This window comes from Macaca nemestrina, chromosome X (genome assembly GCF_043159975.1).
Source record: "Macaca nemestrina isolate mMacNem1 chromosome X, mMacNem.hap1, whole genome shotgun sequence".
Classification (NCBI taxonomy): Eukaryota; Metazoa; Chordata; class Mammalia; order Primates; family Cercopithecidae; genus Macaca; species Macaca nemestrina.
Window position 1 is genome coordinate 14,024,767 of NC_092145.1, and position 18,439 is coordinate 14,043,205.

The window sequence follows — 18,439 nt, forward strand, 5'->3', positions numbered from 1 at the left end:
CAGATTATCTTTTAGTGAGTCAGCAGGATGAGTAAATTAGAGCATCAGTAAGGCTGGAGTTGAAAGAACTGAAAGACTCTGGGGTCAGTGATCTCTTCAGTAACAAGAGGAGCGAGATGATATGAGTCAAAGAGGAACAGAGGAAATGGCACTACCTCTCTCCCCCTTGTCTCACCCATAGAAGGCCTAGTTGCTTTCATAAGCCTTTGCTTTTTGAGAGTAGAACTTAGATCTCAATAGTAACTGGAGGAAGGCTACCTGGGACCATGATGGATTTATTCCCCCTCTTACTTGAACCGTCCTCCTCCTGACCCCTGGAAGTCTGGTGATTCAAGAAACATAACCCGAACAGTTCTATTCCAGACAGTCATGATGGAGGGCTGCTGTGTTGATGACAGACACCCTGACCAGGTCCACAAACACTTTACTAACTTAGTGGCAGTGCCAGGTTGCTCACATGATAGGAGTAGAGGCCTATCTCCCTCTCCACATGGATAAGAGCTCCACATACTTCTGTTCAGCTGCTCTTACTCCTGACAGTACTCTCAGGAGGATTCATGAGCCCTGAGATTCCAAAAAACGTGATTGTGGCTTTGCCAGAGATTACCCTGAGGAATGGGGTGCTCTGCACCCACTATGGTCAGGATCAACTCAGCTGTTCATGAGCTGACCTCCTTCCTTAGCTTCGTCTCCATGTCCCAGGGGCAGTTGGCCTCTGCTCATAGCCAGGATTGGTGGATCATCAAACCTCAACGCTCAAGGTGGAAATCCACACACAAGGGAGCTCTTCTCCCAGACTGGGAGGCAGCTGGCGGGTAAATTCCAGCTCTGGCCCCCATGTCCTTGGGAATTATCCTCATGGAGCTTTTCTTCTGAGGTCCCAAGAAGGGAGCATTAGTTATGGATGGTAAATAGAAAATGGCATCCTATCCTTTTACCTCCTGGTATTGGAAATAAGTCTCCCTTCCAGAAGAGAGAGGGACTAACGTTCTTGGGATTGAATCAGTGGGGAGTGTCAGGGGCCTTTTAAAGGAGTGAACACAGCCCTTCTCCAAACATGCCCCAAATGACTCACCTTCAGTTCCTATTTCTCAGTTAGATTCAGCCTTCCGTGAAGATGCTGCACTGCCAGTGGAAGTTTACCATAGGTGCCATGAATGTAGAATTGTTGGGCACCAGGTTGAAGGAGGGGAGGGCATTCCCAGATTTCAAGGAATAAGAAACATTTGTGCGTGTGTCAGAGTGATTACAAAATACACATGAAGGCTGTCAAAAAGTTGAAAAACCAAAATATGTCTTCATTTGATATTTGTTACCATCAAAGGTGGCACAATTTTTCCTTTTGGGCTTGATATCTCCCTTTATCTTATCACAAATCTAATCCAACAACAACTTTTGTTCCTTCAACCTCTAAAATCCATTCCAAATCCTTCCACTTTTTCAATCTCCATTGCTACTGCTGTGTGTGATCTTAACATTCTCTTTCACCTAGACTGGGCTGAAGTGTTCTTTGTTGCTGCTACTTAAAAAAAAAAAAAATCCCATTCCATGGCATGGATGCAGCCAGAGGCCATTATTCTAAGCAAATTAACACAGTAACAGAAAACCAAATACTACATGTTCTCACTTATAAGTGGGACCTAGAGAGAAGAACACATGGACACACAGAGGGGAGCAACGCACACTGGGGCCTTTCAGAGGGTGGAGAGTGGGAGGAGGGAGAGGCTCAGGAAATATAACAAACGAGTACTAGGCTTAATAGATGGGTGATGAAATAATGTGTACCAGAAACCCTCATGACACAATTTACCTGTGTAACAAACCTGCACTTCTATCTCTGAAAGTAAAAGTTAAAAAAAATTTCAAAAACACACATAAGATTTAACTATTATGTGAAGTTATACGTATTTTGGCAAATGCGTGGAGGCCCATATGTACCATCCAAGTATCATAATGACCAGTTTCATCAACCTAAAATGCTCCCGTGCATCCCATTTGAGGTCAGTCACTGCACTTCTGCAAAGGCCCTGGCAACTACGTTCTGCTTTCAGTTCCTTATAGTTTTAGCTTTCACCATGTCATAGGAAGAGGTGCAGAAAACACTGATTTAAAAGTGCACCTGTATCAGTTTTCATCACAACCAGCAAGAAATGAGAATTCTCATTGTTCTATATCCTCTCTTACATTTGATATTTTAGACTGTTGGATTTTAGCAATTGTAATAAGTGTGTATTGCAAACTTCTTTGGTTTTTGTTTGCATCTCCCTAATGACAAATGACATTACATGCCTCTTTCCAATATGTATATCCTCTTTGATAAAGTGTTTGTTCAAATTATCTGCATGTTTTAAAAAAAATAGGCTTCATTTTTAGAGCATTGCTAATCCAAAAATAGAGAGAGAAAACTTCATCAAAATTACAGAGTTCCCACAGATCTACACCATCCTCCCTGCTCTGCCTCACCCACACAAACACACACACACACACACGCACACAGTGTCTCCTATTATTTAAAATGTGTATTATTATAGCACGTTTGCTACAACTGATGGATCTGTATTGATACCTATTTATTAAGTCAAGTCCACAGTTTGCATCAGGATTCACTCAACATTGTGGTTTTGATAAGTGTGAAATGGCCAGTATTCATCATTACAGTATCATACAGAATTGTTTCACCATCCTAAATCTCCTGTGTACTCCACCTATTGATCGATCCTGCATACCTTAATTCCAACCCCTGAGCCCTTGGAAACCACTAATATGTTTAGTGTATTCAGCTTGCCTCTTCCAGAATATCGTATGACCAGAATCATACATTATGTCGCCTTTTTATATTTTCTCCTTTCACTTAGCAAAAGGCTTTCACGATTCCTTCAGGTCTGTCCCACTAACAATGATTGAAAGTTCCTGTTCCTCAATACATGTGTGAACATTTGTTGGTTCAGTGTTTTGGGTTTCAGCCATTCTTCTGGGTCTGTAGTGTTGTATCTTAGTTGTTTCAATTTGTGATTCTCTAATCATGTATGACATTGTATTATTCTGTTTTCACACGGCTATAAAGACATGCCTGAGATGGAATAATTTATAAAAGAAAGAGGTTGAGTTGACTCCCAGTTCCACACGGCTGGGGGAGGCTTCAGGAAACTTATGATCATGGTGGAATGCGAAGGGGAAGCAGGTACCTTTTTCACAAGCTGGCAGGAAGAAGAAGCACAAAGGAGGACCTTCGAAACACGTATAAAATCATCAGATCTCGTGAGAACTCACTCACTACAAGGGGAAGAGCATGGGGGAAACTGCCCCCATGATCCAATCACCTCCCTCCCTTGACATGTGGGGATTAAAATTTGAGTTGAGATTTCGGTGGGGACACAGAGCCATATAACCATATCAGAAATTCAACAGTTGTATACGATTACTTTCTATTCTTATATATCCTTTGGTGGGGTACCCATTTAGAATATTTTGTCCATTTTCAATTAGGTTTTCTGTTTTCCTATAATTGAGTTTCAGCGTTTTGTGCATATTTGAATATATATCTTTTATCAGATATGTGTTTCACAAAACATTTATCCCAGTCTCTGGCTTGTTTTTTCTCTTAGCAGTCTTTTAGAGTAGAAGTTGCTAATTTTAATGAAGTCCAGTTTGTATCTCTTTTCTTAGATGTTGGCACTTTTGATGTTGCATCTGACAAAGTCACCACCAAACTCAAGGTCAACTAGGGTTTGCACCTGTAAGTTTGATCAAAATTTTGGTGATGCATCTAAAAAAGTCATTACCAAACCCAAACTCACCTAGGATTTTCACCCCTAAGTTTGAATAAGGTTTAAAATTCTGATAAAATATGTTTGTCAACAAATGAATTATTTCCACATAAACAAATGTGTAGTGAAATTAATTGGTGAAACTTTTGGTGGAAAAAGACAGCAACATTTTAAAAAGTATGAAATTATTCATACCCTGTTCACTTCTACTCAACTTCTACATTGATATGTATTCCTTATAAGGAATTTCAGGCATTTGTCCCAGAATTTATGCTCAAACATGTAGATTATATTTATCCCAATTTTAGCCACAAAGAAAAAGCAAATATGTGTTCATCAGGAGGAGGTAGGTCCAGTCTGTTATTGTACAGAAATAAATTGGCATTTTCGGGAGAAGTTGCCAAAGTAAGGCAGATCTCTATGTGCTGTCATGGAAAGATGCTGGGTACATTTTAATAAGTGAGTATCATGGCATGTTAGGGTTGCAATAGCAAAGTACCGCAACCTGGATGACAAAACAACAGAAATTCACTGTCTCACAGTTTTGGAATCTGGTAGCCCAAGAGCAAAGTGTACACAAGATTGATTCCTTATGAGGGCTGTGATTGCGGGATGTTTTCCAGGCTTCTCTCCATGCCTTGTACCTAGCTGTCTTCCCTCCATGTCTACTCACATTGTCATCTCTCTACTCATATCTCTATGTCAAAATATCCCCTTTTTATAGCGACTTCCATTAAGGCCAGCATTAATAACCTCATTTTAATTTGATTATCTTTGAACTAATCCTATCTCGAAATGAATGCCACATTTTAATTTCAATGTAGAAGTTTGTGGTCGAGGCAATGGAACTTATAATAGTGGCAAAGGTAAGTGGCAGATCTATATGTGTATCATTATATCATTACACATGTGTGTGTATACGTACATATATATGTCTACATAAAATAGCACACCCATCTTTATGAAAGCCCAAAATCGAAAATCATATTTACAATTTGCATGGTCCCACTGTTACTTGTGGGAACTTCTGAGTAGGAGGCTGACTCTTGGAGGAAGTTTGTAAAGACAACAATGCCATTTCTATGTACTTTTAGAATTTTTTTGCAACAAAAATACACGCACCATTTACTTTTAAGTCAAATATTGAAATGACCCTAAGAAAAGGAAGAGGAGCACTCCTGTAGTCACATTAACAGTAACCTGATGGAAGAGAAAAAAGTCCCTGAAAGTTAAATGGCTTAACACGAGTTTATTTTTGTGCAAATAAATTCTGATTTAAGTTGGCAGGGTGTTGTGGGCTGAATTGTGTCCCTCTTTCCAAGTTCATATATCCAAGTCTCAACCTCCAGTACTGCAGAGTATCACTGTATTTGGAAACAGACCCTTTGAAGAGGCAACTAATGTAAACTGAGATCTTATGGTTAGGATCATATTCAATATGACTGGTGTCCTCATAAGAAGAGCAGATTAAGACACAGACACACAGACCAAGGAACAACCATGGAAGAAATCAGTGAGACAGTGGCCATCAGCAAGCCACGAAGAGGCCAGGGAAGAAATCAAACTGGCCAACACCTTGATCTTAGATATTTAGCCTCCAGAAATGTGAGAAAATACAATTCTATCATTGAAGTCACCCAGCCTGTGGTTCTGTGTTATGGTGTAAGAAACTAACCCACAGCGGGTCCTGGCTTTCAATTCAGACAGGAATCCAAGCTGCTTTCACCTTGTAGCTCCACGTCACAACAGATATCAACTGCTGAACAGAAATGGAAGCATGGGAATGATGCACTGGTTTCTGTCTACAAATGAACCAGCCAGGAAGGCGAGCTAGACAAGACAGAGGCGGGCACTTGTAGCCTCTTCCACATGTTATTACGGTGCTCAATGAAAAGCAACTATTACAACTAATGACAGGAAGTCCCTTCATAGCTTGGAATTGTTTCTGGGAATGTCAGCATAGGCTTGAAATCTTCCAACTTTTTCTTGAACTTACGAGGTGCCTGGTGGTTTCAAATACAGGATTACATCCAGTTTTAAAACAATTCTGTAAGTCTTCACAGGGAGGGTCAACATTAATCCCTCAATATCACTTGGCACTGTCCTTTAGTAACCTATATAATTTATTTAGGCTGAGAATTCTCTCATATTTTTGGTGTATGAAAAATAACCTACCCTTTGAGCCTCTGCTACCCTGCATAGGACGGAACATTCCTGAACAGCTATACACGTGCCTGTGGTTCCCTGCAAGCCAGGATTTTCCTGTGGAGCAGGTACACACACAAGACACAGTGGAAGGATGTTTTAACTATTGCTTATTTCTCATCAGAGCTGGCATGTCCCCCAAAGTACCCTGGTCACCTTCTAGGCAGTCTTCAAGATTTTGTTATTGTTTTTTTTTTTTTTTTTTTTTTTTTTCAGAAAATCACCTTCTAGTAGATCATATATAATGTGATGTCTATAGCCTTTCCTCATCCGCAAAGTTTATGAAGGAAATATTGGCATGTGATAACCTACAAAAGCTTATTCATCTCTGTTTGTGTTCAGTGCCCTGTTTCAAATAATGCATTGCATTAAAATCATACTGCAAGTATCAAATATTAGGAAGATTTCAAATAGGTTATATCTGACCTTAGGATTACATGCCACAAACCCATATGTTATGTGGAAAATCAGATTTTACTCTGCAGCCTATGTGGAAATATGTTGAGTGTGTGTTGAAGATGTTCAGCCTAGGTATGGAAATGGCACTATCCAAAGTGAATATTCACATCGAAGGGCCTTTATCATGGAGGAGCCCCAGGGAGGGATGGATCACTCAGGGAACTTCTCCAGGGACACACAGTGGTCTACGTCAGGGAAAGGGCAGATGTCTCTGGGCTCTTGCACTGAGGGCTGGGCACAGGTTTCAGAGGCGAGACCACAGTGAGAAGTTAGTCAGCACGCCAGCTTCCAGAGTTGCACAAGGGAGCACACAGGGGAGATCAACTGGAGGGTGCTGTAATGTGGGAAAGGCCTGGGGCTGGACAAAAGCACTGGCACCCAGACACAGTCAGCTCTCAAGACACCTAGGGCTCATAACAGGAAGAATTTAGCTAAAGAAAGCCCAAACGATCCCTGAATGGTATTGATTCGCATTGTCACCTTTCTTCTCTAGGCCCATCTAAATGCTTTGTCACAGGTTTCTTCTTTATGTTACCTGGAAGACATTAGGAAATGTGAAGAGAAGTGACTTAACAGGAAGAAGGCTATGCTCAGGCTGAGAGGAGTGGGGACAGTGTGGGTCTAGATGATTTCAGAACTCAAGCCCCAGCCCAGTCACTTTCTAATCATGTGATCATCATGGGATCTTGGGGAATTTGTCATGAACTATAACCTCAGCTTCTTCGTCTGTAAAACGGGTTTGATAATCCCTGTGCTGTAGAATTGCTGGAATGTATGTAATGTGAGTAAAACACCTGGCATGGCATGTCTTGGAATTTTAATAAATGGCAGTTGTCATCAATATGATTATAACCCCAAAGTCTACCATTGTCTTTTGAGAAAAATTCAGCTCATGTTTTTTTATCCAAAACGTCAAAGAGAACATCCAGCTGAATATGTCATGGAATATGAACTGAACCAAAAGTTTGGCTTCGTAAATATAACTCAGGACATTTACTATCTAAAAGGATATATTGTATCATTCAGCTAAGGAGAGGCTTGCACAGCTGCATACAAATCAAAGATTGTAGACTTTGAGTTAAGGACCAACTCCTTTTCACCTTCCCCACTGATCATCCACCTAACCACTAGTTTTATTTAAGCTCCACTAAAAATCTACACATTGCTTAGACTTGTCCACATTACTTTCAGAAGAACCCAACAAAAAGTCCTGTCAATGGAATGGGCTTGGGCTCTCCCAGGCCAGGCAAATGAGTGTCAGCCCGGAGGCTTCTGAGCACCACATCAAGGAATTCTCACCACATTTCTCAGGAAACCCTTGCAGATGATGGGGATCAACCACCTAGTCCTTGCACTGTGTTCACGCTCCCCAGTGACAGAGCCACAGGACACCTTCCATGACTTCCCCATGTGGAGACTCCTCTCTGCTTCATCCTCCACCCAGAGCCAACTGCTCAAGTAGTTTTCCATTCCAGGCTTTTCTCTCACCTTCTGAGAATCTGGGCCCTGCCACCACCCGGCTTCATAACAATCAGCTCCCACAGAAGCACCTGCAGTTTCCCAAAGCCCAAAACTGCCTGAGCTCAGAGCCTTTTTACTCAAAGCCTCCATCTGGAGTCTCACCTCCCCACTCCTTTTGAAACTTACTCTTTAGATTGTAGAGAAAATCTTACCACATTCCTGATATGGCGTCTGTAGCTACACTCTACCGTTTTAGGGGTAGGGATAAGTCTTGCTTTTAATAGTAACTTCACTACTAACGGTAACTTCTATGAGCAAATGCTGATATGATGGTCATCAAATAAACGAGTCACAGGCACTTTTATTTATTACAATTTACTTTTTGCTACTTTCTTACATAAGCCAAGCAAACCAGGTATGTATCTTTAGTTTCAAGAACAACAAACTAAAGGGCCTGAGGAAATGCAAATATTAACAATCCTTTACTTTGTTCCAGTATTTAAATGCAGAGTTCCTTCACAGTTTCAAGAAAATTCCTACAGCAATACCACATTCACCTGTGACACATCACAAAATGAGGCCGAAGGTTTTCCCAATGTGGTGTGTTTGTGTGTGTTTTTGTTTTTACAAAATATCAAACTGTTACTCTTAAACCAGATAAACAGCAATACACGTGTGACTAATATTCGTAAACTAAGATTCTGAAGCTATTTAAACCTGTCATTAATAGGAAAAGCATTTGAAAAATACCCAAAAGGAAAACAGGTAAATCCCTTAACCGCCCATATGGAACAGAAGTGCAAACAGCACTGTGTTCTCCCCAGCCTCAGCCGAGCCCTCCACCACGTAGAAACTCAACCGCCCTCTTCAAACTCAGAGGGAAGAATCTACCCCAGACTTCACTCAGAAGAGAAGCTGGGGGACACGACACTGGAGCTTGCACTGTCTGTGGCAGTGGAGTCATCTGTGCTGTCAATTATGGCCTGGGCTCTCTCTTCCACATCTTTCAAAGCCTCCTTGTACGAGGGTGGAAAGGAAATAGGGACGGTATTGTTGAGCATGGCCAAAAACTCCACTACTTTCCTCTTACTGATTTCTGAATGAGCTCTTGGACCCCACAGGAATTCGTAACGTGGAGGAGCAGTGTTGGGCACCTCCCGGTACTCTAGGTAATGTTCCTGCACCCAAACTTTAGTGAGGAGCTCCCTGGGCTCCCCAAAGATAAAGTGCTCCCTCCCAGCACGCACCCCTATTCCACTCAGCACATCCCAGATGACCTCCTCAGAGGCACAGGTGCCCTTCATGAAGATGATACTCAGAACAAGAAACAAGAGGTGGTTCTGGGGCACGCCCTGCTCATCACTCACACTCCCCTCACAGCTGAGCTCTAATGTGTTTACAAAGACGTAGGAGTCCTCAGGGTCCACCTCTCTCAGGGAAATGCCAAAAAGAATCTCTATGAACTCACGGGCTTTCCTGAAGATCATAGGAAAGTAGCCCCTGTACCTGTTGATGACATTTGTCACCATCTCTGCCTTTGTGACAGGCTGCTTCGCTTGGTATTTGAGGAGAAGAAACCGCACCAACTCGTCCACCTTTTCATCCAGTGTATAAGTGAACAAGGGCTCGCTCTCTATCAAGGACTCACTGTCTGTCAAGGACTCGCTCTCTAGCAAGGTGTCTGAGGTGCTTGTATCTTCATCTACTGGGCTGCTGGACTCTTCACTGACTGGGCTCAAGGAAGTGGAGGAGAAGGAGCTCACAGCACTCTGGAGAGGAGACTGGGCAGGCCCCTCAGGAGGACTCTGAGGACTCTCAGGGGAACTCTGGGAAAGACTCAATGAAGTGGACGAGAAGGAGCTGACAGGACTCTGGAGAGGACGCTGCGCAGGCCCCTCAGGAGGACTCTCAGGACTCTCAGGAGAACTCTGGGAAAGACTCAATGAAGTGGATGAGAAGGAGCTGACAGGTCTCTGGAGTGGAGACTGGGCAGGCCCTTCAGGCGGACTCTGAGGACTCCCATGAGGACTCTGCAGAAGACTCGCTAAAGTGTAGGAGAAGGAGCTGAGAGGTTTCTGGAGAGGAGACTGAGCAGGCCCCTCAGGGGGTCTCTGAGGTCTCTCAGGGAAACTCTGGAGAAGACTCAGTGAAGTGGAGGAGGAGCAGATAATCACAGGACTCTGGAGAGAAGACTGGGAGTCCTCCCCCTGAGGAGGACTGTGAGGAAAGCGGAGAGGAGACAAAGAGACCTCCCACTCAGGAGGACTCTGAGGAGTCTGGAGAGGAGACTGGGAATCCTCCCCGTCAGGAGGACACGGAGGAATCTGGAGAGGAGACAGGGAGGCCTCCCTCACAGGAGGACTATGAGGAAACTGGAGAGAAGACAGGGAGTCCTCCCCCTCAGGAGGACATTGAGGAATGTAGAGAGGAGACAGGGAATCCTCCCCCTCAGGAGGACTCTGAGGTCTCTTGACAGGAGACTGGGAGTCCGTCCCCTCAGGAAGGCTCTGAGGACTATAGAGGGGAGACTGGGCAGGCCCCTCAGGAGGGCTCTGAGGACTCTCAGGGAAACTCTGGGGAAGACTCAATGAAGTGGAGGAGGAGCAGATGCTTACAGGACTCTGGAGAGAAGACTGGAAGTCCTCCCCCTGAAGAGGACTATGAGGAAAATGGAGAGGAGACAGGGAGTCCTCCCACTCAGGAAGGCTCTGAGGAATCTGAAGAGGAGACTGAAAGTCCTCCCCCTGAGGAGGACTATGAGGAAAATGGAGAGGAGACAGCGAGTCCTCCCACTCAGCAGGAATCTGGAAAGGAGACTGGAAGTCCTCCCCATCAGGAGGACACGTATGAGTCTGGAGAGGAGACAGAGAGTCCTCTGTCTCAGGAGGACTCTGAGGAATCTGGAGATGAGACAGGGCATCCTCCCCCTCAGGAGGACTCTGAGGACTATGGAAAAGAGACTGGGAGTTGTCATCCTCAGTAGGGCTCTGAGGAATCTGGAGAGGAGACTGGGGAAAACCCTCAAAAGTACTTTGAGAACTCTCAGGGGAACTCTGGAAAAGACTCAGTAAAGTGGAGGGGAAGGAGGAGCTCACAGGAATCTGGAGAGGAGACTGGGGAAAACCTTCAAAGGGACTTTGAGTACTCTCAGGGGAACTGTGGAACAGACTCAATAAAGTGGAGGAGATGGAGGAGCTTGCAGGATTCTGAAGAGGAGACTGGACGTCCTCCCACTCAGGAGGACTCTGAGGAGTCTGGAGAGGAGACTGGGGATCCTTCCTGTCAGTAGGACACGGAGGAATCTGGAAAGGAGACAGGGAGGCCTCCCTCACAGGAGGACTATGAGGAAACTGGAGAGAAGACAGGGAGTCCTCCCCTTCAGGAGGACTCTGAGGAATGTAGAGAGGAGACAGGGAATCCTCTCCCTCAGGCGGACTCTGAGGACTCTGGAGAGGAGACTGGGAGTCTGTTCCCTCAGGAGGGCTCTGAGGAATATAGAGAGGAGACTGGGCAGGCCCCTCAGGAGGACTCTGAGGTCTCTCAGGGAAACTCTGGGGAAGACTCAGTGAAGTGGAGGAGGAGTAGATGCTCACAGGACTCTGGAGAGAAGACTGGAAGTCCTCCCCCTGAGGAGGACTGTGAGGAAAGCGGAGAGGAGACAAGGAGACCTCCCACTCAGGAGGACTCTGAGGAGTCTGGAGAGGAGACTGGGGATCTTTCCCGTCAGTAGTACACGGATGAATCTGGAGAGGAGACAGGGAGGCCTCCCTCACAGGAGGACTATGAGGAAACTGGAGAGAAGACAGGGAGTCCTCCCCTTCAGGAGGACTCTGAGGAATGTAGAGAGGAGACAGGGAATCCTCCCCCTCAGGAGGACTCTGAGGTCTCTGGAGAGGAGACTGGGAGTCCGTCCCCTCAGGAAGGCTCTGAGGACTATAGAGAGGAGACTGCGCAGGCCCCTCAGGAGGACTCTGAGGACTCTCAGGGAAACTCTGGGGAAGACTCAGTGAAGTGGAGGAGGAGCAGATGGTTACAGGACTCTGGAGAGAAGACTGGAAGTCCTCCCCCTGAGGAGGACTATGAGGAAAGAGAGGAGACAGGGAGTCCTCCCCATCAGGAGGACTCTGAGGACTATGGAGAGGAGACTGGGAGTTGTCTCCATCAGGAGGACTCTGAGGATTCTGGAGAGGAGACTGGACAAAACCCTCAAAAGTACTTTGAGAACTCTCAGGGGAACTCTGGAAAAGACTCAGTGAAGTGGAGGGGAAGGAAGGGCTCACAGGAATCTGGAGAGGAGACTGGGGAAAACCCTCAAAAGGACTTTGAGTACTCTCAGGGGAACTCTGGAATAGACTCAATAAAGTGGAGGAGAAAAAGGAGCTCGCAGGATTCTGGAGAGGAGACTGGATGTCCTCACCCTCAGGAGGGCTCTGAGAAATCTGGAGAGGAGACAGGGAGTCCTCCCCCTCAGGAGGACTCTGAGGATTCTGGAGAGGAGACTGGGAGTCGTCGCCCTCAGGAGGACTCTCAGGAATCTGGAGAGGAGACTGGGAGTCCTCCCCTTCAGGACGACTCTGACGACTCTCAGCGGAACTCTGCAGAAGACTCGACATCCCAGCAGCAGGCATCTCTTTGTCCCCTGGAGAACGCAGAATCAGAGAAGAGGATGAGGATGAGAAGGAAGAAGAGGAGGAGGAGGAGGAGGACGAGGAGGAGGGGAATAAAAAGTGGAAAGAGGAAGAGAAAATGGAGGAGGCTTCCTCCTGTCCCTCATGTGGGGGATCCTCTGCATCTACCAACTCCAGTATGAAATTTGGCTTCTGGAAGCCTTGCTGAAAGCTGGGGCATGAAAGGTTTGGAGAGAGAGGCATGATGAATATTGTTCAGCAGCAGCAGGTAAACGTGTGAGCAGGAATGGGTATGATAGGATCCCACAGGACTGAGGGAGAGAGGGACAGTGCCAGTGGCCTCAGCTGAGAAACTCACCCATGATGGCTCTGACAAAGGCCGGCTTACAGCTCTTCTTCTCTTAAGGTGTGCTCTAGGGCCTCACAGGTCGCCTGTCTTTCTAGGAGGTTTGTCTCCTGGGAACCTGTAGGAGGATGTGAGAAAGCACCTCAAGGCACAGCTGGCAGGCAGAGTCTGAGGCACCAGGAATGACAGTGGGTGGCTACGGGCTGGGTGCTGCCAGGTCTGCCCTGTTTCTGGGGGTAGGGCCCTTGGTACAGAGTCAGGCTGTGCACTCACCTTGACTCCTGGCAGTGCCTGGGCCTCCTCTGCTGTGGTGCTTTTAGGATGTATGTGTCCCTCACACCCAGGTCTTCAACTCCTGGTTCCTGGAGCACCTGCAAGAGGAAGTGAGGGAGACCCTCCAGTTATGACGGCAGCTGGGACTGGCCAGACTCCCAGAGTCCCACAGTTCTGAGGTTCGTGGCCCCCTCAGCATTCAATTAGCATTGTCACATGTTCTGAGACAGGGCCAGGCCCCCACCAGTCTGCTGGCCTGAGGCAAAACCTCAGGGCAAACTCCACAGCGCTGAGAGCAGTGGGAGGTAATGAGGTGGCAGCCACCTCCCAGCACTCTACCACGGGGGTGATCCGGGTGGCCTCACGTCTGATGCACATGTGACCCCTCAGTCCTCACTCTTGTCCCCAGCAGGGTCTGGGAGTCTTCCCTCTGCCGGCTGCAGGCAGCTCCCCATGCTGACTTGCCAGGGGACCCCCAGAACAAGGCCTCCCCTTCCCCGTCCCCTACACCCCTCACCCAGCAACAAGAGGGCGGGCTCAGCCTGAGCCGACTGGGGAGCTCTAGGAGGGCTGATTTGAGGAGCAGGGTGGGAATCTCCGGGAATCCGTCCTCTGAGGTGGGGGTTCCCCGGTCCTCCTCAATGTCTTCCTATTTATTCCCTAGCGGGCCGGCATCTCCTCCCTTCCTCTGCCGTGAGGACCCGTCCCTCAGCCCTCGGCTACCATCTTCCTTTCCGCAAACTACAAGTCCCACGGCAGGGGTACAGCAAGCCGGGCGGGCTTCTCTCTGTGGTGGGGGGAGGATCCCTCAGTTCTCCCTCGGGGCCCTCACCTTGAAGACTGGATAGGTCTAAGACTCTTCCCTCCGCTGACCTGAGATGAGCCTCGTCACAAAATACCTCAGGTTCTTCAGCCTCCCAAGATGGACGCCGGAAAGCACATCCGGGAACCCTGCTGGGGATGATCAGGACTGACAGCAGGGCTAGCGTGGGGCGGGGCCTCCTCTCAGAGGAGCAACCACCCCCCACTTGTCAGCCTCCTTTCCATCCCTTCCTTCCCACCTCCAGGATGTGCTCCTGCCCTTCCTGCTCACTCCCTAAGCCTTGCCGGACTCTTCCCTCCCACCTCCCCAGTCCTTGACACTCACACCCCACCTTTTCCTAGGGCTAACAGCAGGGAGTGGCAGGGTGCAGCCTGCGCCTCCCCTCCGTGTTGGGAGGTCGCTGTCCTTCGACAGACTTCTCTTCTTGTTGCGTGACCAGCCCTGGTGCAACTCCCTCTGCTTAACCGAAGCTGCCCTCCTCAGGGATAATCTCCCCTCTAGCTGACTCCCAAAGTGGAAGTCAGAAAGTTGTAAATCTGGGGACCCTGATGGGCTCCTCCAGAGCTGGCAGCAGGCACAGGGGCAGGATAGGGGGCACTACCGGTCATGGATGTTCCATTCCTGCCTTCCTGGGAGGCTGTGCCTGGACTCCTGAAATGGCCTGGGCTCCCTGCCTCTGTGCATCTTTCACCTCCAAATAAGCCCCTCCCATCCCTGAGACCTGCAACGTGCAAGAGAGGTCGAATCACATCCCTCCACAAGGGGGTATGGCTTCCCAGGCCCCAGGTAGCGCTCTGCTGCCCTCCGCCTGAAATGGCGTGGGAAGGACTCTCCGTCTTTCTCAACCGATTATTCTTGGCATGGCCTCCACTCCCTCTCTCTTCCTTCCAGAGACTGTTTTTCAGATCAAGGTTCCCATTTCCATGAAACCCCCAAGAGGGACTGGAGCACCCTTGCATCTCTCCCTAATGGCCCTGCCCAAGGCCTCCCAGGAGGAGTGAAAATGGGCTGGTTTTGGGGGGTCCTCCTGTGTCCTTAGGGGGGTAGCTCACCAGTCCGTCCTCTGTATCAGCCTGGGGATGCCAGGAAGGCCCCTGTCATGATCTTCCGCTCTCATGATCTGAACTGAGACTCACCTAAGCACAGCCTTGTCCTCTTTCTCCCCCCTAAGATGTCAGGGGACACCACTGTGGGTCACCATGCCTCTGGGCCTCCCGGGGATGACAACAGGGGAGCAGCTGGTTTCTGTGGATCCTCCTCTTTGTGGGCAAGAAGTGTCTGCAGTTTTCCCTCAGAGGCCTCATGTGACTACTGGCTGCTCCTGGATCTTCTATCCTTCCCAAGATGACAGTATGACCCAGGGAAAAAATTAATGTGACTTTAACCTGAAGGAAACTGTAAACCACTACGTCACCATGGTGATTAAATTAACATCATCAATGACAAATTGTGTTGGTAGTATGTGCCTTCGGTACGATATGATAAGAATGGCACTTGTTTTCAAAATCAAATGAAGTCTCAGTGAACTAGCACAGCCAAAGGGCATTTAAAGAGACATGATGAAAAAATGTAATGGAGTATCCGCAGGGGATCCTGGGACAGAAAATAGATTTTCAAGACAAGGAAATACATGTGAATTAAGTATGTTTGTTAATAAAGAAAGGATGTTTGCATAGGAATAGTACCAGCTCTTTTTTAATAACCACGTGTTAACTTACTTGCCTCTGAGATAATCCCGTCTCCAAATAATGCCACATGTTAATTTCAACATAAGATTTTAGTGGGGATGCAATTGAATCTGTAATAGTGGAAAGGGAATTGGCAGACCTATATGTATATTGTTACCCATGTGTAGTTATAAACACAGACATAAGCTCGTATATGCATAAATTTTATTTTAAAAATCACGTCTTTCTCAAAATTCTAAATCAGCTTTTAAATGTAAACACCACATGGTTAATTGTGGAAACTACTGAATAGGGGGCTGAATTTTGGAGGAACTTTCCAAAGGGGAGAATTGTGATTTCTATCTCCTTTTAAAATATTTGCAATAAAAATATATGCAGTATTTATTTGTAAGGAAAGTATTGAAATAAGCCTAAGAAAAGGATGATGAGCAGTCTAGGAGGCAGATAAAGTAACAGTAAGCTCATGGAACAACAACAAAAAAGCCTTGATTTTTACATGACTTAACACAAGTTTACTTTTTTGTACAGAAATTCTGATTTTAGTTGGCAGGGTATTATGGGCTGAATTTTGACTCTCCCCCAAAATTCATATATCCAAGTCTTCAAACCCAGTATCCCAGAATGTGACTGTATTTGAAGATAGAAACTTTGAAGAGGTAATTAAGGTAAAATGAGGTCTTAAGGTCAGGTTCATATTTAATATGACAGGTGTCCTCATAAGAAGTGCAGATTAAGATACAGACACACAGACCGAGGAAAAATCATGTAAGAATTCAGTGAGAAAGTGGCCATGAGCAAGCCACAGAGAGGCCGGGGAAGAAATCAAACCGGTTAACATCTTGATCTCAGATATTTACCTTCCAGAAATGTGAGAAAATACATGGGTATTGTTTAAGTCACCCAGTCTGTGGTACTGTGTTATGGTATAATAAACTAACCGACAGCGGGTCCTGGCTTTCACCTCAGCCAAGAATCCAAGCTGCTTTCACCTTGTCCCTCGACATCACAACAGATGTTAAGTGCTGAACAGAAACGAAAGCATGGGAGTGGTGCACTGGCTTCTGTCTAACTACAAATGAACCAGCCAGGAAGGCGAGCTAGACAAGATGGAGACGGGTGCTTGTCGTCTCTCCCATATGTTATTACGGTGCTCAATGAAAAGCAACTATTATAATTAATGACAGTAAGTCTCTTCATTGCTTGGGATTGTTTCTGGGAATGTCCGCATAGCCTTGAAATCTTCCAACTTTTTCTTGCACCTACGAGGTGACTGGTGGTTTCAAATACAGGATTACATCCAGTTTTAAAACAATTCTGTAAGTCTTGGCAGGGAGGGTCAACCTTATTCCCTCAATAGCACTTGGCACTGTCCTTTTTTTTTTTTTTTTTTTTTTTTTGAGACAGAGTCTCGCTCTGTTGCCCAGGCTGGAGTGCAGTGGCCGGATCTCAGCTCACTGCAAGCTCCGCCTCTCGGGTTCACGCCATTCTCCTGCCTCAGCCTCCCGAGTAGTTGGGACTACAGGTGCCCACCACCACGCCCGGCTAATTTTTTGTATTTTTTAGTAGAGATGGGGTTTCACCGTGTTAGCCAGGATGGTCTCGATCTCCTGACCTCGTGATCCGCCCATCTCGGCCTCCCAAAGTGCTGGGATTACAGGCTTGAGCCACCGCGCCCAGCCGGCACTGTCCTTTTAATAACCTATATAATTTCTTCAGGCTGAGAATTCTCTCATATTTTTGGTGTATGGTAAATAATCTACCCTTTGAGCCTCTGCTACCCTGCATATGACGGAACATTCCTGAACAGCTATACATGTGCCTGTGGCTCACTGCAAGCCAGGATTTTCCTGTGGAGCAGGTACACACACAAGAGATAGCGGAAGGATGTTTAACTATTGTTTATTTCTCATCAGAGCTGGCATGTCCCCCAAAGTACCCTGGTCAACTCCTAGACAGTCTTCAAGATTTTGTTATTGTTTTGCTTTTTTTGGAAATTTGCCTTCTTATAGATCATTTACAATGTGATGTCTATAGCCTTTCCTCATCCACAAAGTTTATGAAGGAAATATTGGCATGTGATCATCTACAAAAGCTTATTCATCTCTGTTTGTGTTCAGTGCCCTGTTTCAAATAATGCATCTCATTAAAATCATACTACAAGTATCAAATATTAGGAAGATTTCAAATAAGCTATATCTGACCTTAGGATTACATCCCTAAAACCCATATATTATGTGGCAAGTCAGATTTTACTCTGCAGCCTATTTGGTAATACGTTGATCGTGTGTTGAAGATGCCCAGCCTAGGTATGGAAATGTCACTATCCAAAGTGAATATTCACATCGAAAGGCCATTATCACAGAGGAACCAGGAAGAGGGATGGATGAGTCAGGGAACTTCTGCAGGGAGTAGGAATGGTCTATCTCAGGGGAAGGCCAGGTGCTTCTAGGCTCTTGCGCTGAGAGTTGAGCAGCCACCTCCAGGCACTCTACACCAGGAGAAATAGGGGCTAGTCTCATATCTATTCTGGTGCACATGTGACTCCTCAGTCCTCACACTTCAGAAAGTGAGACCGTAATGAGAAGTTAGTCAGGAGACCGGGTTCCAGAGTTGCGCAAGAGAGCACACAGGGGAGATCAAAAGGAGGGGCAGGGGGCTGTAATGGGAAAAATTGCTGGGGATGGACAAATCTGTCAGCACCTGGACATTCAGCTCTCAAGAAACCTAGTGCTTAGAACAAGAGGACTTTACGTAAAGAAAGCCAATAATGTTCCCCGAAGTGTATTTTA

The 18,439-nt window shown here is 46.4% G+C and overlaps 1 protein-coding gene across 1 annotated transcript; it reads right to left on the bottom strand.

Annotated features, from left to right (window-relative positions):
- Positions 1–8,321: 8,321 nt before the first annotated feature.
- Positions 8,322–14,072, bottom strand: LOC105499803 (melanoma-associated antigen C1-like). The gene is made up of 4 exons (XM_024787054.2): positions 13,972–14,072; positions 13,140–13,237; positions 12,879–12,984; positions 8,322–12,531 (listed from the first exon to the last, which is right to left on the bottom strand). The coding sequence occupies exons 3-4, from the start codon at positions 12,880–12,882 to the stop codon at positions 8,792–8,794; spliced, it is 3,744 nt and encodes a 1,247-aa protein (XP_024642822.2). The 5' UTR covers positions 12,883–12,984; positions 13,140–13,237; positions 13,972–14,072; the 3' UTR covers positions 8,322–8,791.
- Positions 14,073–18,439: the final 4,367 nt, after the last annotated feature.